Source organism: Etheostoma cragini, chromosome 9, assembly GCF_013103735.1.
Source record: "Etheostoma cragini isolate CJK2018 chromosome 9, CSU_Ecrag_1.0, whole genome shotgun sequence".
NCBI lineage: Eukaryota > Metazoa > Chordata > Actinopteri > Perciformes > Percidae > Etheostoma > Etheostoma cragini.
The window spans coordinates 6,963,970-6,978,300 of NC_048415.1; the positions used below are offsets into that span (position 1 = coordinate 6,963,970).

General features: G+C 39.5%; 1 protein-coding gene across 1 annotated transcript in view; it reads left to right on the forward strand.

Annotated features, from left to right (window-relative positions):
• The window catches only part of raver2 (ribonucleoprotein, PTB-binding 2), a 69,309-nt gene that overhangs the window by 4,225 nt on the left and 50,753 nt on the right, over positions 1-14,331 (forward strand). Inside the window, exon 2 of the mRNA XM_034881113.1 lies at positions 13,618-13,684. Coding sequence (XP_034737004.1) covers positions 13,618-13,684 — 67 coding nt within the window. The remainder of the gene's footprint in view (positions 1-13,617; positions 13,685-14,331) is intronic.

Sequence of the window (14,331 nt, forward strand, 5' to 3'; positions counted from 1 at the left end):
CCCCATCACCCGCAGGCGTAGGGAGGCGACCCTCTCGTCCACCGGGGTAAACTCCAATGCAGCGGCGCTCAGCCGGGGACTTGTGAGTATCCCCACACCCGCCCGGCGCCTCACACCCTGGGCAACTCCGGAGTAAGACAGAGTCCAACCCCTATCCAGGAGTACGGTTCCAGAACCGAGACTGTGCGTAGAGGTAAGCCCCACCAGATCTAACTGGTAGCGCTCCACCCCCCGCACAAGTTCCGGCTCCTTCCCCCACAGAGAGGTGACATTCCACGTCCCCAGAGCCAGCCTCTGCTGCCCGGTTCTGGTCCGTCGAAGCCCCCTACCTTCGCTGCCACCCATGTAGCAGCGCACCCGACCCCTCTGGATCCTCCCACAGGTGGTGGGCCCATGGGCTGGAGGGAGAGGTGCAACGTTGCATGTTCGGGCTGTGCCCGACCGGGCTCCGTGGCAAAACCGGCCACCAGACGCTCGCTCACGAGCCCACCGTCTGGGCCTGGCTCCAGACGGGGGCCCCGGGCTTCCTCCGGGCGGGGTCTCTCTATCCCTTCCTTGCTCAACCATTGAAGTCTTCAAACCATTCTTTGTCTGGCCCCTCCCCTGAGACCTCTTTGCCATGGGAGACCCTACCAGGAGCACAAAGCTCCAGACAACACAACCCTCAGGTTCATAGGGACACACAAACCTCTCCACCAAGATAAGGTGATGGTTCCGGGGGGAAGGATTTTTTTAAGACTTGATCGATAAAATCAATTAATTGTTTGGCCATTTCTACACTGATCAAAACTTCATGATTACATAGACAACAAACATTGCATTTGTCTTTTGACAATTGGATATTGTCTGAAGGCAGGTTCTGTAAAATATCTGACCTCATCATCACAGAATCAACAACAGAAAACCCAGTCAGTGGAAGGTCCGTGGGGGCAAACACCTCAGTAATAAGAGAGGTCAAACAAGAGTTACGAGAAAGCCATGCCAAGTTTTCCTAACAATGGACCAAAACGCATACAGTAATTCAATTCAATATCTCTTATGATATGCTCTTGGCAGCGTCCGAGTAAACAGCATGAACCCATCCATCCATCCAATTACCTTCAGGACTTTTATTCTACCCACGGGGAACAATGGGATCTATAAGGAGACACAGATGTCCTATGCCTTTAGGGAATAGGAAAAGAGAACATTTTAACCAGAATGCATTTATTCATCATCTCCCTGGCAAAATGCTAAATGTCTCTATTAGCTTGCAAGAAATCTAGCAGAAATAAGTCTACAGTACAGTTTTTAAATTAATGTGACATTATGCTTAATATGTTGACTCAAATGAACTTACAGTGGAAACACGGTATTTGTGTGTTTACTTGCAAATGTATTAAATAACATAATTTGGTCTAGCTGCATATATTTCAGTTACAGTTTAAATGGCTTTTTAAAAATACAATGCATATCAAATGTTTAGCTTGAGTCCAGTAATGTGAAGTCAATAATGAAACAAAAATGTGTGTAATGCAAATGCAAAAGAAGACATTAACCTTTCCACATCCACTGTTAATGTCCATTGTGCTTTCACTGGTGCCTATCAGTATAAATGACTACAACAGGCCATTTAGCTTTTATGTCTGAGAGGTTCTCTGCCAGTCTCTACATGCCCCTGCAGTTCCAGTAAAGTGTAGTTTTCTGACATAAATCCAAAGCCACACTGGACAAAGTGATGTTACATGTCAAAAATAGATGATTATAGAAAGAATTATTTTAGCAGTGTTCAACACCCAGGCACAATATAAATTGTAGGTTGTTTTATCTTTTAACATGGTGGCTAGGATTGACCACATCTCAACACTGTTACACAAGTGTACACTGGTCATGAATGAACCTAAAATACTTTCAAATACTGTCATTGTGTAAGCACTTGAACACATTTTAATTTATATTATTATGTGGCACTTAAGGTACTGCTAGCACACAAAAATAAAATATATATTATATATATTATAAAATAAATATTCTTAAATTATGTTTTGACCCAAGGTCTTAAAGACTGAAATGTGAGGAGTGACTGCCGGCTCAGTGGGGAAAATAACCTCCAATCTGAGACCTGTGGCTTCAGGGCCGGAGCCAAGCAGAGACAAGTGGGTGTGAATGGGGGAGGGAGGTGGGGGTCACACTGGGTGACAGCAGAATCTGTCCTGTCTGATGGCAAGCCACCTGCTTCCCACAGCCCACTGGTTATGTCCTTTCTTAAATCAGCTTCTCTATGAAATAAGTGAAATGGCACAACAGACAGGGTTTGACCAGGCAGCGACTATTAAGATGCTGTTCTTCTAATGTCAGTTATCTCTGACAAAATGGAAGTGACATGGAAAGCTTCCAACTCACTACATGACATACAGAGACAGTACCTCCCCCCCCCCCCCCCCCCCCCCCCACACACACAATAAATTATACCTTAATAGGTAACTTCACTTCTTCTAATGGATGTCTTTGTGATTTTGAGTTATATTGTTTTATTGAGGCTTTGAAAGGCACAAAGGGAAATCTAATTTTAAACGTGTTTTGTTGGATTGAGGGGATCACACATAATAATGATGACTTATAGCTTGTGCCACTGTCCACGAACACTTTCTCCATTGTTTTCCCTAAATTTAGATTTTCCTACTCCAGTAACTGATAAAGATGGTAGCGAATTGTACACTAAACTCTAGGCTTCAAAATAATGTATTTAGAAACACATGAATAATTGCTGAGATGCTAAGGCCAAACTCCACAAAGTGGTTTGTCCTTTATTTCACTTCATGATAAATATTGTTTGGCATATTTTATTCTTTAAATATGGGTACTATTTCTGTCCCAAACTAATTTCAAGTTTCTGTATACCATAGTAGCAGTGCTTCTGGCCCAATTAATGCTACCTAAAGGGTGATTAGTATAACTATTGACAGTCTTTCTGTTATTGTTCTTAAATCAGTCTGTGCATGTTTAGGTACAGCACAGCCACGATAAATCAGGCTTAGCATCTTTCCCCACTTACTGTACCTGAAAGGTGGATGATTTTAGATTACATCAGCAAATAAGGAAGCAAGTAGTATTGCAGTGGTAGTTGTGTATGCCAAGAAAATCTCCTTGTAGATCCGTGTACAATCAGACGGTTCTTTCATGTACGCTGGCATTAATTTATCTAGTCACAATTGTTCCATCTACCCAGGGTGGAAATGATGTTAACAGGATGGCCCGAGCTCTATGCAAATGTGTAGCTATTTGCATACCATTTCCACCGATTTGCACACAGCAATGCACTGCAGGCTGGTGAACACTGTGCAAAAAACTCAACAAGTAATTAGCTCAGAGCGTTTTGCAGTGTAAAACCACATTAAGAGTCTGGCAAAGTGTGCATACCTCTTGAACCATGTAACTGTTGTCGTGATAGAAAACTTCGTATCACTGTTTACTATTAAGTAAGTAAAAGAAAATAGGAAGAGCGTCATAAATTTATACTTATTCTTTGTCATCTGTGTGTGTTCTGTCCCCTCTTACAGAAGATTTGAATAGAGGTAACATGAAAATGTAACCAAATAGCCATTGCTTAGTCCAGCAATGAAAAAGAGCAAACACGTGAGAAAGCAGGGGGATACAAATAAGGGAGAGGAGAAAGGAGAAGGCAGAAGGACAGGATGAGGAGGAAGGTAGAGAGGAAAAGGGGGCAGAGATCCTATATAAAGAGAAAGAGATAAAAAACAAACATGTTAAAATGAGGAATTCTCTGAGAATGTGCATGAGAGAAAGAAAAGGATATGTACAGTGTGTACGTATGATTATCTGCTCTCAATATGTGAGTGTGCATGTTGTCTAAGAAGCTTTCCTGGCAAGCTTTTGATAGGCCAGTGATTTGTGCAGTGCATGGTCTGAGCCACCTGTCACACACATGCACAAAAAGTCTGGCTCAGACCAAAAATGGACAACAGTGTTTTTTTGGCTCTATTTGAGATTCATTGTTGCAATTTCCAATGAAAAAATAGCAAGAGTTGTTAAAGTGTGTTAGAACTTACTGCGGCTGTTACTGTAGATGTTTTATGTTTGTTTGAAAGCAAGTACACATTGAAACATTCTATACTTCCTGAATGATTCCATTTGTGCATTCATTATCGACAACGTTGGCTATTTTCCATCAAAGAGTGTTTAACACCCACTTGGAAATAGGATCAGACAAAAAAATTACAACCTCTTTGATTCAATTTATACTCCTTGAAGTAGAAGTTCTGTACGAATGTATCATCACATAAAAAAACAAATACAGGTTTTGTAAATACATTTTGGTCTACTTCACTGACAGATTACAGCAGCTTACACTGCTCATAAGAGTACCGCATGTATAAATAGAGTGCCTGTGTTATTTAAATGTTAATAATATCTATTGTAATGCTAATCATTTTAGACCAGGCAGTTGTGTTTTGTGTGTGTGTGTGTGTGTGTGTAGAAGTAGCACTCCGCTGGCCGGCAGACATGGGTTTCATCCTCTGCTCTCTCTCTCTGTATATATCTGTATCAGTAGGTCAAGGACACAGTTACTGCCGGTAAGGAGGCCGTGCAGAGGGCCGTATTTGTCTCATAATCCCATGGCATCCCATACCCCCCTCACAGAGTTGAAATGATAGCTAACTGTTTCACCTTTCCTCAGTGGCCCTGTTTGTATTTATAAGCCATCTCATTTATGACTGCAGGAGTAAAGCAGTGTTTGTGTAATGAATGAACAGGTGTTGGAGTAAACACATTCTCCTTCCCTCTATTTCTTCTTTGCCTGTTGGCTTTCTCGCCATACACTTCCATCCCCTTGTACACTTTCCACTGTAGAGAATATGATACGTGTAAGAGTGACTTACAGAGTACAGCAGAGAAATTTAAAATATCTTAACTCGCAAACAAGCTGACAGAAAGAAGGGTCAAAACAACGCCTAGGCTGTTTGAAAGGCAATTTGCAGTCCTTTTTATTTGCAGGAAATTGACAGTAGAAGCTGTGAGTGGAAACACAGTTGCTGCAAAAAAAACACGGATGCGGTTTGCCATTGCATTGAAATTACAGTATTCTGACAGTTGTGGCTCTTAAAGGGATACTTCACCGATCAGCATTAAACTTTGTATCTGTAGGAACCCGATATATTTTATTTTTGATAAATTGCATGTATTTTTGAATGATTTTGTGCTTCCCTCCCTCATGTCCCCCGGAGCCTAGAGTTCTCTGTATTGTGGGTGCACCAATTTCAAAAATAAATTCACATATCTACTACATAAGTGATCTAATTTAAAGATATATTCATCTTGGGAAAATGGATAAACTATCCCTTTGAAGTAATCTTTAGTGGAAAATTATGTCACTTATTTCACCTTAGTGGGATGTTTGAAGAGGGCTTCAAATGATTCAGTATCTTGTTTAAAGACACTAAAGCAGGGTGAATGCTAAGTGGATGTCATCTGTTTGAACTTCCTTTTACTATTCACCCTAACGACTGCCCAAAAGACAGCGTGGTTCTGTTATTTTACACTCGTAGCACATAGCCAACGCAAAAGTGATACATTTATTGTTTTTCTGGAGCACTGACCTTGCAAATGCTGAAAAATAACAGTGGTGTATCTTTTGTGGGTTTTTGTTGAAGGGATGAAGAATAAAACAAAAACACATACACACACTTTTCCCCCAATACTACATTTTGGCTAAATGGCTGCACACTGTTGTCATAGTTTAAGAGTACAGCAAACACAACTGCAGTTTGATTTAATGGTTTTGCTCAAGGCACCTTTCTTGCCCAATTTCTATTAGGTAAGACAAAAAAATGATTCCAGGGTAGCACGGCTGTGTAGCGTTTTGACTTAATTATTCATTTGATAGATGCTTTTGTCCAAAGCGACGTACAAATGATGTACAAAGAGAAGCCTTCAAGAATAAGTGCCGCAGCACTCAGTGCCACAAGGCTGCAGGTGTTATAAGTACATAGCAAATAACGATTCTTTTTTTAAGGGGAGAGAGAGAGAGAGAGAGAGAGAGAGAGAGAGAAAGAAAGGAGGATGGAGGAAGAGCATTTTATCTTGAAGATGTCCGTATTCAGCTTCACCAACGAATCACGTTCACCAACTCGTTAAACCACAGTTTGTTTAAGTTTTTTTTCGAAAAAAAAACCAACAATTTGTTTACGGGCCAGTAAAAATTGACTTTGGCCAAGTCAAACTAAACTGAATTCACAAGTCACAGTTCTCCAAATCCTCAATTCGATTAAATTTTCCATTCTAAGGTCACGGTTCAATTCTCGATTTTTCTTTTTTTTTTTTTAAAGCACAGGTTGCTATGCCAATTCTAGACTAGACTTTTATGCAATATAATATCTGATCTTTGTTCGCGATTTACCACACTACATTGTTAAATTTAAAACATTTATTAACGACATAATGTAACAATAACCTACATCTTCAGTCATTTGGAAACTTAAGCAAAATAACCTGCCATGTAGTTTCTCTTTTGTAATTGCAGTCTTATTTACAAAAGATGACATTCAAGTTCACAACAGAACAAACAAAAACAATAAAACAGCTGTGTCCATAGTCTTCTCTGAACAATTAAGTGTATTAACAAACTATTTCCGAACAGTTGAACATATACTACACAGATAACTGCCATGTTAGTCGTGCTGCCAGTGGAAGAAATGGTACACGCACATAGCAGAGCTTACAAACTGTGGCTTTTTTGTCGATAACATGAACGTCAACATAACTCACTGGAAATCCAAAATACTTCCACATCGATGACTTCAGTGAAAGTGGGAGGGGGTTCAAGTTCTGTTGATGGGTCTCCTGCATCTGCAGTTGCTATGCTAGCTTGTGACTTGCTGTGGCTAAATAAGAGGAGGTTGACTGGCAGCACTTCAACACTAGTGTTGACGAACTGACCGAAGAGCCGGTTTACTAATCCGAGTCGTGTCACTGAACAGGGAGAATGAACCGACTCACTCCTGTTTTTTAACTCATTCGTGCCGGCAGGGCTTCGCTCAAGCTGAGTGCGATCGGTGTATGCTCCGTTGTGTGTGTAGCTCGTCTTCTTCTGCTAATGAGTGTGTAGTATCTAGCTCATTAGCGCTGTTTGAATAATTTCATTATCAAGAATAGACTAAAGTTATATTGTGAACACAAGGAGCCAGTTGTCAGCACTACAAGATAGTACAGAAAGTGTCTAACTGGAAGCCCTCTACATCGTTCTATTTATGAGTGAAATACAATCATCAATGTTGTCAGCTGTTATCTGCTCAGTTTTGATGACGTCTCCTTTATCTGGTCAGGGAGCGCACGTTCTGCTCTCAGGATCCAGACAAGATAGCCAAATGGCTCCATGTTATCTTGTGGGAAAGTACAATCATTATAATATGGCTTTATATGTAAACAGTTTAAAATATTATCAAAACAGAGAAATGTAATTCATAAATTTCCCTAACAAGTGCCTCCACAAGAGTGGTAGTAGAATTAATCAGGAAATGGACTTCCTTGAGCAGGCTATAAGTGTGTATGTGTTTTTCCGCTTGGCAAGCCAACTGGACGTGACATGGGGACGTGGCAGCTTCAACAATTCCATTTAATTGATACGAAATTTGAGACTGTGACATAACTTTGGTCGATTTCAGTTTTAAATCAAAATCCTGACACCCTTCGTGACATAGGTGAGCTTTAGTTACTTGAATTTAAAGCGGCCAGTCCCAGAGTACCAGTCGAGTAATGAAAAGTGGAGTGACAAGCTGTTTTTGGCGGGAATAATTTAAAGATTAAGCTTTGATGAGATTTAGGAGGTGTGTGCGTCTGCTGCTACAGGACCCATGGTTCTTGGAACATCCTTCTCCACATATAGCCACAAAGACTTTTACATGTATCTTCGCTGAACTATATAAATCTGTACAGATAATACTTGATGATATAATTACACCTGTTTTGTCGTAGATATAGTATCAATAAAAGTTGTGTGGACAGCAGTTATCAGCAGCAGCTTAAATAAGGTAGGTGAAGACTGGGCGATGAGTTTCAGCTTGCATTACAGCCCCTGGTCTATGAATAAAAGTTTCAAGGTTGTCAGCAGCAGTGTTTAGCGGGTATGCACCTGAGTGCTTAGGGTTTTCTTATGTGGACAGATGTAAAGCCAGCGATCCAATTTCATGTTCATTCTTGAACCTACACTCCTATGAGCTCCATGTAGTCTTCTCAGGTGTTAGACCAGGCGGCTATAACATTGCTCGTGATGACATCCTGTCAGTGCAGTTTGCTCAAATACCACACAAATGGTGCTTATATACTGCTAGTACCACGTCTGCACAACGCGACTCGGCTGAGGTACCCCCTCCTCCTTTTTCCATTGTAGATTTAGTGCCGCCACATGTGTGAGGCGAGTGTGGCTGGTCGTCATGGCGCCGCAGACGTTCTGTGTGTATGTCGCGTTAGGTCACAGCAGTTACCTAACGCGACATACACATAGAACGTCGAAGGCGCGTTATTTTTAATTCTCAGCATGTGGCAGTTGTGAGTGTATGTGGCACAGCCAGAAGACACAATTATGTTTCAAAAGAAGCTGGAGGCAGGAAGACAACTGCGCTGGACTATTTTAACTAAACTATTTGAACACGGCAGGTTTGTTCAGGACATCCCAGTCTGTCGCTAGCAATGATGATGTCTGCGTGAGTCATTGGTGAGGACTCCCTCCAACCACTCAATAGTTTTCACGTCACCTTTTTGGTATTGCCTCAGCTTGCTTGGAACCTCAACGGAGGGGATAATAAAAAGTACTTGTTGGCAGGTACAGGTGACTTTTCTTCATAATGGAAAACCAAAAAAAGGCGAGTAGAGTCGTAGCGAGTCGAGCAGGTATCCTGTTATGGAAAAACACCAAAAGTAGGCTGGTGCTGGGGTATTGACTGGATATGCTGGAAATTTTATCTTCATAAAGTGTTCAAACATGCATTGGGTTCAGAGCAGTTAAGCACAATATGGAATAGAGAGACATGCTAGTTATATTATAGAACAGCTTGACATAGAGGATCATAGTGAACAGGCTTGAAAAGGAAACCGCTTGTCCTGCTGCTTCTGCCCACATACTGTCCAGGTTCTCCATCTAATCACTCGGTCATGAAGAAGAAAACAGGTCTCTTTGATTGTGTAATGATCTAATAAATCTGTTGAGGTTTATGCTAACTGTATCTTTCTCTGTAATGGTAAGAGGGAACAAAATGACGCTCCTTTTGTTTCAAAATATAAAATCCGGGTCCTACGATTTGCAGTTTGTTGATCCGGTTTTAGAGCGTTTGCTCACATCTTTTAACTGAGCCCAGTGGCTGTTTTGAAACACTTGTGAGTGTCGCTTAGCTACTACGGAAGTATTAATTAGGAAGCTGTTGAAATAGCATAGTGGGAATCTCAATGAAACAAAGTGGAACATTGTAGAACAGCATGAAGGGATGTAATGAAAGTAAAAGTAAACATGGATTGTTAAAAGCACATAGGGCGAAACAAACAGGAATATCATAAAGACCTGCAGCATGGTGTGCTCAACTGGTAAATTGTGTGGCTGAGAAGAGATGCAGGACTGTTTAAACTCCTAAAAATAGTTTTTAAGTGTCTTGTAATGTGTCAATGCTGTGAGAGACAAACATTTAGCTCAATTTCAGTACCAAATACCATATTGTCGAGTGATACAACTACCAGAGAGAGAATAAAAACTGTGGTGGCATAATTTAAACTTGTCTGACTGTCACAAAGTACTCTGCAATGTGAGTGTCTGAATCCTGTGCTGTACGGCAGTAACTATGGCCCAGGTTTGACCTGGTTTTAAAATCTGTTCTGAGTGATCGGATCACAAGTGGACAACTCTAGGTACACGTGTTCCCACCTGGCAGTAGAAATGTGTCCTGAGTAACTACTTGTGGTCAGATCTCGTTATCCCGCTCTTTTGTTATTGCCACTCTTCATTCCAACCCCAACCGGCCCGTCAGACACCGCCTACTAAGAGCCTGGGTCTGACCGAGGTTTCTGCCTAAAAGGAAGTTTTTCCTCGCCACTGTCGCACTGTTGCTTGCTCTGGAGGAGACTACTAGAACTGTTGGATCCTTGTAAATTCTAAAGTGTGGTCTATCTGTATAGTGTCTTGAACTCTTGTTAAGAATTGATACTATAAATAAAATTGAATTGAATTGAATTGTATGCACATCATTGACATTTGCATGTAGGCTGATTGTGTGTGGGTGTGTGCGTGTGTGTGTTTATTAATGTCAGTTGTTACTTTCCCATAAATCCTACATTAGAAACATGCATAGACTTGAAAAAGCGCTGCTCACAGTCTGTGTGCCGACATAAGGATGACGGGCGCCAGGAGAGAAAGACGTTTTTCAAAGTCTCAGCTCTCAGTTACTTTATAGCTTCTAACTAAATCTTTATGGTTTAAAATTTAGTTTCTTTATTATATATGCTTTATTTTACTTTTATGTTTGCTTATAGGAGTCACATTACATCTCTGCTGCTGAAGCCTCTTCATAATAAAATCATTTACATAACAAAGTAACGGGGTCTTTCGTTACAACCGTTTCATAGCTTTTTACTAATATTAGTGAATTCTGGGACGTTTTATGAAACTAAAAGTAAAATGAAAAAAATGCCTTTTTGTGGCAACCACACTGCACAGAGCTTCAAACTGCCAAGCATATAAGAACAGGCAGCATAGGAACGAAAACACTGACACATCACCACATAATAACATCCAAAAAACACAATTCCCTCAGTGGTTTATGTTACATTAGAAATACTTTGAATGAGTAGTAGTTCCCGAACAGTTGAGTAAGTAGTCTTTAACTTGGCCAAAGACACATTCCCGTTCTCACTGCTAAAAGAATGTCTACTTACGGCCTAGACCACCTCCGAATGCAGTTTGAGTAATCGGATCTCCATGCGCAATCCTATTTTAAATTCTTAATGTATTGGCCTTAATGTTAAATTGTCTAAAATGTGTTGACGTGGAAATGTTTGGAAAACCTCTTAAAACTTTGTTCACTTGAGGAAAAAACTATAATCTTTTAAGTCATTTTTTATAGAAATTGAGTCCTTAAAGTCTTATTTTTATAAAAATATCTAATCAATTTTGTCAGTGTGGTAAAGGTAAGTAAGCCTGTCTTCAAAGTAAATTACATCCAACCATGCAACACAGTAATACAGAGACCCTATTTATTGATATTGATTGATTTTAATATCGATCCATCCAACACCAAAAATTCTTTTGTACCTTTAAATAATATTTCAAAAATTGTTTTAGTGGTTTATTAACTTTTTAGAATGAGACAGAAGATTAATGGTAATGGTAACAGTAAAGGACAATTCCGCTCCCAACCTGCAGTGGGGCCAAAGAGCAAAAGTGCTTTGGTGCCCACAGTAAAGGTCACACAGATGGATAGATAAGAGTATAGATAGATAGATAGATAGATAGATATATCTCTCTCTCTGTCCCACTGTCCCCCTCAGCGATTGCTCCTCTCTGATTTTAAGGGTGAGCAAGCTTGACACTTTGCGTGGGCTGCCTTGCATGACCTTCACCGATATTGAACATGCCTGCTTCCTGTGCATGAGTGGGCTGAATGGTGGTTAGAGAGACAGAAAATCTCATAATTGTTTGACCACTTGAGGTAGATTTTTTTGTTTTGTCATTATATAAACGATGTGATAAATGGGATTGGAAAGGTTTTCTGTCCATGCGGAAATGTCAAACCTCTTATGTGAAAGGTGATCATTATATCACCATGAGTTTGCATTACAATAAAGTTCATTTCTTTGTTTTCCTCTTTGAATGGAAACATAAAACCTGGTCAGCAGTAGCTGATAGTGAATTAAATCACAGATTTTTGGCAAGATAAGCAGACAATACAGAACCATCACATCCTCCCAAATACTGACCAGTTTTTGAAAGCTTGATTTCACTTTATTTCATTTTGTTTACATTCAGGCCACTTTATGAGGCTTATTTATTTGTTTTGAACTATTTCTTGAAAATGCATGCAATTCACATGTATTTAATATTTTTCAACGGTTTTAATAGATTTGGGCGGTAACATAATGAGAGAAGGGGTGGGAATAAGTGGACAAGACAAAGGAAATAGGGAGAGAATGTCTCCATATCATACAGACATGATCATGGTGAATTAAGTGTGTTTGTATCTGAGTATAAAACAGTTTAAAACATTCATCATTGTACCGCTGTAGACTGGCCATTACATCTTGTTTCTGGTAGCACTCAACAAAAATTGCTTCTCTATGCTGAAGTGACCTTTCCTGTGACACAGAGTATAGTCTGTGGCCTGCAGGTTGTTTTCTTTTCTTGTTTGTTGCTCACTGCTCAGTCCTTGAACCTACACTGTGCTCCGGTTTGATCTGGAACTGTTTAACAGGATTTGAATATGACTGGATCCACAAGGCTGCTCATATCACAGGAGCATACCTAAAAAAAAACACTTGCTGTCAAGCTCTCAACAGTTTGTTCTCTCAGTTACTTGTGTGCAGTAGTACCTACGCCACAGTGAACCCCATCAGGAAGGTACCAAGGCTAACAGAGTTAGCAGTGGAGCTCATAACACACTCAGACAGGAACTGAGGATGTCTTGCTAAGCTTTCTTCAGGACGGGGGACTACAAAAAAATTAAATTCCACATTTATGACTTTGCTGTGTGTGTGTGTGTGTGTGTGTGTGTGTGTGTGTGTGTGTGTGTGTGTTCCCCTTGTGTATTTGAGTAGAGCCCGACTTACAAAGGAATTTTAAGGCCGATGCGAATATTTGCTTATTTAAAAATCCGATATGCCGATATATTGGCCAACTTATATTTTTTTAATAGTCCAGAAACGCGTTACCAAACAGATTTCCCTAACATTAGTTATTTGTAGTTATTTATGAGTTCTCACGTGAAATAGGACATTACATGGTTGACTGTCCATTTTTATTTTTTAAATATTCATTTATCACAATCATTTATTTGTTATTATAAATGATTCTGATGAATGAATATTTTAAAAAAAAACTAAAAAGGGGCATTATAATCGCAGATACCCATAGACCGATAATATAGGCCCGGTGATATATTGGTTGGGCTCTATGTTGGGGCTTGACGGGTTGGAAAGCTTAAAAATACACTTAAAAAAAATAATAACCGGTCAGAGACAAATTACGGCAATTGGTGAAGTCTCCGATCAAAGAGTTTATCATAAAGGAAAAGGGTTTTCTCAAGTTTCAAAAATAAGGTGTGATGGGCAAAAAAATCCATTATATAAGATTTACAAACATCACATAAAATACCCAAAAGTGCTCATGATAGATTTTGAAATACTCTTATAATATCTCTAATGAATAATCTTAAAATAGATACTGTATATATTTATTTATTTATTTTGGTCACACTAAATGCCTAATTTGAAGACATTACTATGTTCAATTATGACTTGTCATTATTCTCGACAGATTTAAAAATACAGTATGTTTCATAAAATTATAGTTTAGACTTTGATCAAGCTTTTGAACATATGGTAATTATGGCATCTTGATGTGTCTCTCTTTTTGTCTCTTTACAGGAAGTCCACGAGATTCTGAAAGAATATGAACTGAAGTACTGCTTTGTGGACCGTAACAAAGGCACAGGTAAAACTCGCACCTATCCAGACCTACGGACACACATGCACTTGTAATCCTTCACCTGTGAGGACCCAGATCAACATTATTCATTTCCTAACCCTAACCTTCAACAGTCACAAATAAATGCCTAACGTGTAAACCAAACCTTAATTCTAACCCCAAACAGCCCTTTGGAGAATAGAGGACTATCCGACATGACTCAGGGCAAAACTTGACATACAAAGATAGACATAAAAGAACACACACATACATAAACACACACACACACACACACAAACATACACAGACACACACACACACACACACACAGCTTCATCAGATCTGTCATTACCCATTTGTGTTTATTAGTTAAATGGAAAGTAGTGCAGCATTGATATCGACAATGGACGCATGACTGAAATACTTGTATGACAGATGGAGGTTTAGGACTACAGGAGGACTTTGGACACATAAAAATGTGTTTCTGAATTTACTCAAATAAATGAAATTCAACCTAAATTCTAATAATAAAGTTACATAAAAATTAGAAATACGCTTTAATTGGCTACTCCTATTTAAAATGGATGCTGTCTAATACAACAGTTCTGCTATACAACAGTACAGCAGTATGTGTGTATATATATATATATATATATATATATATATATATATAT